Source organism: Musca vetustissima, unplaced genomic scaffold (assembly GCF_032173495.1).
Source record: "Musca vetustissima isolate MV318-11 ecotype Yass unplaced genomic scaffold, APGP_CSIRO_Mvet_v1 utg122483, whole genome shotgun sequence".
In the NCBI taxonomy this organism is placed as follows: domain Eukaryota; kingdom Metazoa; phylum Arthropoda; class Insecta; order Diptera; family Muscidae; genus Musca; species Musca vetustissima.
Window position 1 is genome coordinate 19,279 of NW_026883147.1, and position 10,137 is coordinate 29,415.

At 34.7% G+C, this 10,137-nt stretch overlaps 1 protein-coding gene across 1 annotated transcript; it reads left to right on the forward strand.

Annotated features, from left to right (window-relative positions):
• Positions 1–379: 379 nt before the first annotated feature.
• Positions 380–9,118, forward strand: LOC133329915 (pickpocket protein 19-like). The gene is made up of 9 exons (XM_061538374.1): positions 380–1,117; positions 1,172–1,294; positions 2,733–2,885; positions 2,980–3,109; positions 3,171–3,230; positions 3,295–3,430; positions 3,492–3,659; positions 7,730–7,754; positions 9,110–9,118. Exons 1-9 carry the CDS (start codon positions 380–382, stop codon positions 9,116–9,118), a joined length of 1,542 nt encoding a protein of 513 aa, XP_061394358.1.
• The last annotated feature ends 1,019 nt before the right edge of the window (positions 9,119–10,137 follow it).

Here is a 10,137-nt window from a genome sequence, read left to right on the forward strand (position 1 = left end):
GACTAGAATATACCAACAAATCATGAACAGTTAGCAACTAGTGATGACATTAATAAATAAGCGGATATGCCTTCCTGTCACCACCAAACCAAACTTCCGATTATAACTTTATATCCTGTATGTTTGTAACCATAATTGCATAAATACATACATACAGAATAAAAGTTTAACACGTGTATGGGTAATTGAAACATTAGCCAGCGGAATATTGCATTGAAACTTTTATGTTCGAAAATAAAACAGAGGTAACCCGTAATTAAATATTTGAGAAATATGTCAACATTCACGGTCTAATCAGCAACATATTTTCATAAAATAAACCAAAAAGCCGAAGGTGGCAGTTCCGCTTCGGAAGTCATCAGCACAACAACTCACAGTCATGTACTATCCCAACGAATTGGTTTACTTTAAAAAGACCAACTTCAATCACCCTCAGGGATTGCTTATTTTCAAGGAAGCTCCAGAACCAGAATCACCCACACCTGCAGAAAAACAAGTCCAGATAAGACTAACCCATCGTTTATTGAAATTTTGCCAGAACACCATTCATGGTGTAAATCACATTTGGGAACCACACACCAAACCGGCGGTACGGATATTTTGGTGTTTGATTGTTACGACGGCACTAATCGGTTGCATTCTGCTCTATAATACGGTTACGCAACGCCATCGTGAAGAAGTCCTTGTCACAGTGGTGGAAACGTCACATTTACCCATTTATGAAATTCCTTTCCCTGCTGTTGCTATTTGTCCGGTTAATCACATCAATTGGATGCGTTATAAGGCAGCTGAGGCCAGATTTCTGCCACGTTATGCCGCCAAAGAAGCTAAGGCAGCGTTTTATAACCTAATGGTACTGTTGGATCGAATGACCTTTACCAGACTAAGCAGTATTGATGAGTTTTTGAAGACCGAAAACATACCCCGATCCGTTGAAAATATTGTACTCTCAGATGTGGCGAAGTTTATGGCACTGCGTTGTGATGAAATTTTTATTTGGTGTAATTTTGATAACACCCAACATGACTGTTGTAAAATTTTTGTACCCGAATATACCGGTAGGGGTCCATGTTTGGTTTTTAATTCGGTTATATCGAAAGAGTCTAGAATAAAGCAGGTAATATTGAGAAATTATATTGGAAACGAATATCAAAACTTCGAAAAATTGCAGCTGACCGACAATTTTTATCCATGGAGAGCTCGATATGGAGGAGAAGGATCTGGGCTATCATTCAGGTTACGATATAATAGCAGTCTGGTTAGGCCGGGAACCACCATACCCTTTGCCTTTACGGTAAGTTTTTTTATAGTTAAGCCGGATTGAATAACATATTTCTTTTAGAAATCATAATTCAGCCAGGCTGAACTGAAGATTTCCTATAGAAATCATAATTTAGCCAGGCTGAATTGAAGATTTCCTATAGAAATCATAATTCAGCCAGGCTGAATTGAAGATTTCCTATAGAAATCATAATTCAGCCAGGCTGAATTGAAGATTTCCTATAGAAATCATAAATTTAGCCAGGCTGAATTGAGGATTTCCTATAGCAATCAGAATTCAGGCAGGCTGAGTTGAAGATTTCCTATAGAAATCATAATTCAGGCAGGCTGAGTTGAAGATTTCCTATAGAAATCATAATTCAGCCAGGCTGAATTGAAGATTTTCCATAGATTTCATAATTCAGCCAGGCTGAATTGAAGATTTCCTATAGAAATCAAAATTCAGCCAGGCTGAATTGAAGATTTCCTATAGAAATCAAAATTCAGCCAGGCTGAATTGAAGATTTCCTATAGAAATCATAATTCAGCCAGGCTGAATTGAAGATTTCCTATTGAAATCATAATTCAGCCAGGCTGAATTGAAGATTTCCTATTGAAATCATAATTCAGCCAGGCTGAATTGAAGATTTCCTATGGAAATCATAATTCAGCCAGGCTGAATTGAAGATTTCCTATAGAAATCATAATTCAGCCAGGCTGAATTGAAGATTTCCTATAGAAATCATAATTCAGCCAGGCTGAATTGAAGATTTCCTATAGAAATCATAATTCAGCCAGGCTGAATTGAAGATTTCCTATAGAAATCATAATTCAGCCAGGCTGAATTGAAGATTTCCTATAGAAATCATAATTCAGCCAGGCTGAATTGAAGATTTCCTATAGAAATCATAATTCAGCCAGGCTGAATTGAAGATTTCCTATAGAAATCATAATTTAGCCAGGCTGAATTGAGGATTTCCTATAGAAATCAGAATTCAGGCAGGCTGAATTGAAGATTTCCTATAGAAATCATAATTCAGCCAGGCTGAATGGAAGATTTCCTACAGAAATCCTAATTCAGCCAGGCTGAATTAAAGACTTCATATAGAAATCCTAATTCAGCCAAGCTGAATTTAAGATTTCCCATAGAAATCATAATTCAGCTGGAGCTGAATTGAAGGTTTCCTATAGAAATCATAATTCAGCCAGGTTGAATTGAAGATTTCCTATAGAAATCATAATTCAGCCAGGCAGAATTGAAGATTTCCCAAACGTTTCCTATAGAAATCCTAATTCAGCCACTCTGAATTGAAGATTTCCTATAGAAATCATAATTCAGCTGGGCTGAATTGAAGATTTCCTATAAAAATCATAAATCAGCTAAGTTGAATTGAAGATTTCCTATAGAAATCGTAATAAAGAAGATTTACCATGCTGAATTGAAGATTCATTTTTTTTTTTTATTTTTTTAGGTCTTTGTAAAAGAAGCTGACGAATGGAGTGACACCTTATTTCACATTCTGCAAAAAAATACCCACAATAGTCTGATGGTTACACCGATAATCACTGAAACCTCCAGAAATACTCGCCACATAGCACCAGCCAAACGAAAATGTGTATTTTCGGTAAGTACGAAAATTGGATTATTAAATGATATAGGCTCGTATGTTTCCTGAGTAAACCCACTAACAGTTAAACATTTTGATTTTTTATTCTCAGGATGAAATTACAAAATACGATCAAATCGATGGTCTTGGATTTCACAAATACAATTGCCTTGTTCGATGTGAGGAGAAATTTTTACTGAATACCTGTAACTGTACAACATCGATGTTCTTCCCGGGAATACGTAAGAAATGTTGCTGCAGATTATAATATTTGATTTTGATATTCAATTCTAAAACTTTCAGCCAACCAACCCCACAAGGAATGCAAGGTCTCTGATTTGCAGTGCATGTATGACCATAGGGGTAAGTAAAGAGGAGACCTATTAGATCAACAAATTTAAAACAATAACCTCTTACCCTCTGTCAGATATTTTCAATTATTTAAAAGAACCCAATCAGGATGAATACATCAATGACACCAGACGTGGTATGTCATGTGATTGTCTTAATAACTGTGAATCGCTGTTGTTTTTGGTCAAATTAAATGTCTTGCCATTGCCCAAGTAAATCCTGGAAAAATTTTAACAATTTATACATATTTTATTACATCGTTATATCTTCCAGTCCCAATGATACTGTACCTGTAATATCGGGTGAAGTTTATTTTGGCAAAAATACGATGACAAAATATTCATCCCGTTTGCAGTATACCTATTTGGATCTGATATCAAATTTCGGTGGCATATTGGGTTTGTTTTTGGGCGCTTCTGTGCTAAGTATCGTCGAAATTGTGTATGCCATTATTAGAGAACTTGTTATATTTGGTTTGTATAAATTATCTACACGGCAAAAGAGACGTCGTATTACAGTGGTAAAGCGTAAAGACGTATCTAAAGTGAAGGAAATAAAAATTTCTAAAAAATAATAAACGGATCAGTTGTTGTTTATAAGAAATAAAAAACGTCTTAAAATTGGGCAGGGTAAAACTTTTTAAACTCCCTATTCCTATAATTTTAAATTAGTGAGGCTGAAGTTATTTAGGAGTTATTTACGATGCGAGAAAACGGAAAATTCGGCTACATTGACCTTTATTGGAAATGTCTCTAAATATTTTGTTAACCACCATGAGTTGAAATGCGAATTACAATAACTTCGATCGGAACATTCGCAAGACATAGTTTGATAGTTTGCGTTCTGTGAATAAAAAAATATGATTTGTTTCAGAAGAATTCATGAACCTATTAGGCATGGATTTAAATGAAAAGTTTCAGAAGAACTTATGGACCTATATTGAACAAAAATAATATTAAAGTATAGTATCTCATGCAATATGAAACGCGATCGACATCGCTTTCATTTAGACCAAATCAAAATAGGTTAATAAACAGCTTACACTTGAACTGCTCTTTTAATGAACAAAAAAGAAAGACTTTATAAGAACTGGTTCAATAGCTCTTTTCAGTGAATCCTTCAGTTGAACTAGTTCGTTCGTGAATTGTACACCTCTATTAAACATATATTCAAAATTGTTCTGTGAAGAAGTGGTTTTATCATCAAGAACGGTAGAAGCTAAATTAATTTGATAAAAGTGAGGATATAACAATTGGTCTGTTCCAGTACTTTTTATACCCTCCTAGACCCACCTTTAAGTATACCGATCGTCATATCTCGACTAGCTGAGTCGATCTAGACATGTGTGCCCATCCGTCCGTCTTTCCATTATAATTTGTAAACACAAAACAGGCCACAGTTATGGACCAATCTTCTCGAAATTTTGCATGTAGGATGGGTTCTGCCCAATGAATACCCCTATTGTTTTTGGAAAAGATCGGTTAATATGTAGGGGATGAAATAGACCAAAAACTTGATTTTTGTCTGATTTTCTGGTCGCTCCAGAGGCCGCAATTGTGGCCCGAACATCGTGAAATTTTACATGAAAAAGGGGATCGGGCCAATGAATAAGCATGCTTATTTTGATAAAAATCTGTAAATATTTAGCGGGACAAATGGACCCTGACTTTTGTGTGAAAAATTACAAAATTTGTATTCTATGTCGTATTTATTTGCCCCTAAAGGACATAGACTGGAGAAGTAGATAGTACGCCCAAGAGGAGTGCTTAACCTTTAAATTGATACCATTTATATTGTCGTATGTACTCGGATGTGGGAGTTACACTTAAATATTTACGGGTGCTTATGTACTCAGATATTATTTAGTAATCCATTACCACACTAGAGGGCGGAAATATAGCGCTGATCGCTTTGAAATTTTCCATGAGGTTCCCCTTATGGTCAAGGATAACGCCTATAATATTCGTTGGCGATCAAATTATAATTATGGGATGAAGTGGACAGAATACTTAATTTTTTTCGAGTAAATGCCAATAATAAGCCGAAAATCACAACACAACCCACGGTGAAGGGAATATGGACAATTAATTAGGAGGGCAGTACTGAATATGAATAGTAGTATTCGGAAAATATGTCAGTGTAAGGAAGAGGTGCTGTTGACCTCAAGAAATATTGCACAGGCTCGGAATAAACATCCGCAGAAAGTTAGAGTTCCGTGGTAGTTGTGTAGGGTCGGCCCCGTCCGACTATACTGCTCCGCTCACTGGTCTAAATCTAGTAAAAGGGAAACATTTCAAAATTGCTCTCAGAGTACAAACTAATTTGAATAGTTCGGGAACGCAAATCTAGTAAATGTACCAAAATTAGATGACAATACTTCAAAATTACAAGTAGGCATTCCTGTTTACCATTTTTACTCGGCCAAATTTCTCGAGTAAAAAGTTTACAAAGAGAACGCCATTTTGTTTTGTGCTCTCTTAAATTTGATTCAATGTTTTACCAGTTTTGAGGGTTGAGGAACGGTTTTCGAGTAAAAAGTTGTAAAACATGTAAAATGAGTAGATTCTTTTAGGTTCTGGAACGGAACTAATATCGTGGCGGAGTGGAAATACTCATTAATATGTTACTTTAGAAAAATTATTTTTATTTGATCAAGTCATCTTTGATTTTGTAATTTTCCTTTTTTGGTTAAGTTAGCATTGATTTTTATTTTCTGTATTTGGTGACGACAAAAATAATTTTCACATTTCTAGTTAAATATATTTCGACCTTCGGAAATTAAAAATATAACCTAATTTTTGTAGTTTTATTAAATTCCCACGCTTAAGGGCAAACTTATTAGCAGTTTCTCGGATCCAAGAAACTTTTGACAAACATTGAACTAGGAGACAAGAAATCTTTAGAATTAATTAATGGAAATTCGGTCTTTTTCACAGGATAAGGTTTGAAACGACATTTTCTTCCTCGATTAAGATGGTCGCTCTTTCTAGTTCAGCTCTCATAGATAGTTTGCCGATACAGACACATTAGTGAACGACGATTGTGAATCGTACACTGAACGATCATTTGTTATTTAGTTCGGAAAAGTAGGTATTGCAAATACCAAAATTCGACCAACATTTTTTTGTTCGCAACATTAAAATTGATCGCAATATATCTTAATATAACCATAATGCTTTCTACAAAAAAAGGGTTTTCGTTGCTTTAAATTTAGGTTAAGACAAACTTTTGTCATAGAACGAACGATATAATATTTTGGACAACCAGTTCGTTTGCGAACTATACATCTCTAGTTTTCGGGAAATTGAGAAGAAATTCCAGACGCTTTGCATGCAGATAGATTCGTTCTGGAAGTCAAGGAGCCGTAGAAAGTCATAATCAAATGTCGGAAGTATATCCAAACATTATTGCTGGTATCAATTCAAATTTGGTGCGAGAGAAAGAAAAATGTGTTGTCCCATGCAATGTTAAGCCTTCTACTTCGGAAAACTGAATGGTGCACCGTCTGGGATACACTCATCTGTTAAACGGATGAGTTTACCCCACAGATACAGTAGATATCGGATATAAGCACATCTCATATAAGAAAAAATCGCATATACGAAAGATTATCAAAACACTGAGGTTATACTTTCTTATATCCGATAATTCCATATAAGAAAAAAATCTCCGGTTTTTTTGAGTTTCTTATATCCGATATCTACTGTATGTCGCCTGTTTGTTCGATGCATTAAAAGGATAACCAGTTAACCATAATGTAGTAAATACAGGAGCAGATCTGACGTTATATTCTGTGTCAAAATCCATGCGCATCAACCTCCCAGTCGGATAGTTTTGTGCGGCGTTCTAATTAAAAAGAATTGCCATTGTCAACTTTTTAAATGAGACTACCGTCCATAATTATGTCATGCCCAGGCGTCTTTCACCTGAAAAACTACAAATTGTGAAGAAAAAACTAAGACATGATTCGCTTCATAAGGCGAATAAATCCGAGGTTTATCAATTCATATATTAATAATATACCGGTGCACCACAGCTATATGTGGCGGCCAATAGTTTTACTACGCGTAGCAGAGGTTTGTGTCTTAACTTCGTTAAAGAATTTTCGCTCGAAATGTATGTAAGCATATATTTTCGCCTTGTTAATAATGTGTGGATCAGAGATGGGAACTGCTATATGTTCAAAACATTGCAAATTAAATGTTGTGCAGGTCTCTCCATATAAACGGTGTGGTTTACAAAGAAAAATCATATTTTTTTAGTTAATTCATCCTAAAAATATATTCCTTAAGAAATTCACTCATCTTTAGGGTTTTCAAAAAATCTGCATCTTAAAAAACATTGTAAAGAATATTTCAAGCTTAATGGTAACACCATCAAATTGTTTAATCCTTAAGGCATATTGTTTAAAAATCCAGGATTCATTTAATCCTTTTTATACCTTTCACCACACTGTGGTACAGTGTATTATGAATTTGTGCATATGTTTGTAACAGACCAAAGGAAACGAGCCACTTTTTCAGTCGATTTATGCATGTCAGTCCGTCCATCCGTCCGTCCGTCTGTCCATGTCCATAGTTATTTAATTGGACCAATTGAAATTGCGAAAAATCGGTGCAGATTTAGATATAGCTCCCATATAAATGTTCGTCCCATTTTAGGTAAATAGTGCACCAAAGTCTATTTATAACTTTCGATTTGCACGAAATTTGGCGTAGCGTACTAAATTAAGTCTAGAACAATGTCTGTTAAATTTCGTGAAAATCGATTCAGATTTAGATATAGCTCCCATATATATTTTCGTCCGATTTAAGGTAAATAGTGCACCAAAGTCCCTTTATATTTTCCGATATGCACGAAATTTAGCATGGCGGACTGAATTAAGTCTAGAGTGATGTGTGTTAAGTTTCGTGAAAATCGGCTCAGATTCATATATATCTCCCATATATCTTCGTTCCATTTAAGGTAAATGGTGCACCAAAGTCCCTTTATAACCTTCGATTTCCAAAAATTTTGGCACAGCGTACTGAATCAAGTCTAGAACGATGAGTAATAAATTTCGTGAAAATTGGTTCAGATTTAGATATATCTCCCATATATATTTTTGACCGATTTTAGGTAAATGATGCACTAAAGTCACTTAATATCCTTCGATTTGCACGGAATTTGGCATAGCATACTGAATTAAGTCTAGAGTGATGTGTGTTAAGTTTCGTGAAAATCGGTTCAGATTCAGATATAGCTCCCATATATATTTCCGTCCGATTTAAAGAAAATGGTGCACCAAAGTCCCTATATACCCTTGGATTTGCACGAAATTTGGCATAGCGTACTGAATTAAATCTAGGGTGATGTCCGATTTAAGGTAAATAGTGCACCAAAGTCCCTATATATCCTGCGATTTGCACGAAATTTGGCATAGCATACTGAATTATGTCTAGAAAGATGTGTGTTAAATTTCGTGAAAATCGGGTCAGATTTAGATATAGCTCCCATATATAATTTCGTCCGATTTAGGCAAAATAGTTCACCAAAGTCCCTCGGTTTGCATGAAATTTTGCATAGCGTACTGAATTGAGTATAGAATGATGAGTGGTTAGTTTCGGGAAAATCGGTTCAAATTTAGATATAACTCCCATATATACATTTCCGTCCGATTTTACTTAAATGGTGCACCAAAGTCCCTATATACCCTTGCATTTGCACGAATGATGTGTGGTAAGTTGCGGAAAAGTCAATTCGGATTTGGATATAGCTCCCACATATACATATATATTCGTTCGATTTTACCTAAATGATGCACCAAGCTCCAATTGTTTGTCCGATTAACACGAAATTTTGCACAACGTATCAAATTGAGACTTGAATGACGTTATTGCGTTTTGTTGTAGCTTCCATAAGTATTTCGAACGGGTGTCTGATTGAAATTAAATTTTTAACAGTGCGGCGTACCGAGTAGCGTGTATCAATTTCGCTCCATACCCCATTTATCCCATGGTACGCAGACGTGTTCCTTCGATGGAACATTGACATTCAATTGTAAGGATACATATCGACGCCTCCGAACCATAGTATGCTAAGTCTGAAAAGTGAATTTTTCAGTAAAAGCTTTCAAAGTATGGAAGTTTCATTAATCGTACGTGCCATGCTAAGTACATTTTTGCTTAGAACTTTGGTTTGGATTGGCCAATGATTACCAAAATTTCAGTGAAATTAAATTAAGGACCGTAGTATCTAAAAACGTGAAGAACTTTATACCAAAAGTGGTGAAGAATATTATAAAGTCAGCCTAGTCCGACTTTACTACATTCCTTACTGGTTTTTATTTCGGATTCCCATTGGGTAGAAAATCTTCCCTAGAAAAATTATCAATATTGGCCCGAGATTCGGCTTAGATCTCATATAACGGTACTTACCATTATTCGGTATTTGAGTAAATTGAGACTTTGAGTTCCCAAAAAATAGAAGGAAGAATTGTCAAGCAATAATTCTTCCGGATTTCAGAATATATATATATATATATATATATATATATATTGAGTAAATATAGAATACAAATTTTTTCAAAACAGTTTTTTAACAATTCTTTTACTTTTATTTATTTCACAAAAGGTCACACAAACATTTAACATTAATTTACAAAAATTTGTACAATTTTTTAATTTTTTTTATAAAACATATATAATAATTTCTTCTAAATAATTGGCATTTGTATTAGGTTTTATTTTTTGGGTTAAATTTGGTTTAAATGATTAAATCATCTAATGATACGTCACTGTGCATATTTTTTTACTAATTTTATTTCAAAAATTGAGTTTTAACACGTTTGTATATATTTTTGGGGTCTTTGTTGGAAGATTAGTGGATTTGAACAAACATTTCAACTAACTACAAACTAGTTAACAAGGTTAGGTTAAGT

Excerpts from the sequence above, each read along its gene's own strand:
- LOC133329915 (XM_061538374.1), top strand. The coding sequence starts at position 380 with ATGTACTATCCCAACGAATTGGTTTACTTTAAAAAGACCAACTTCAAT. Across the intron at positions 1,295-2,732 it reads CCATACCCTTTGCCTTTACG|GTCTTTGTAAAAGAAGCTGA; the intron begins GTAAGTTTTTTT and ends TTATTTTTTTAG. Across the intron at positions 3,110-3,170 it reads GATGTTCTTCCCGGGAATAC|CCAACCAACCCCACAAGGAA; the intron begins GTAAGAAATGTT and ends TAAAACTTTCAG.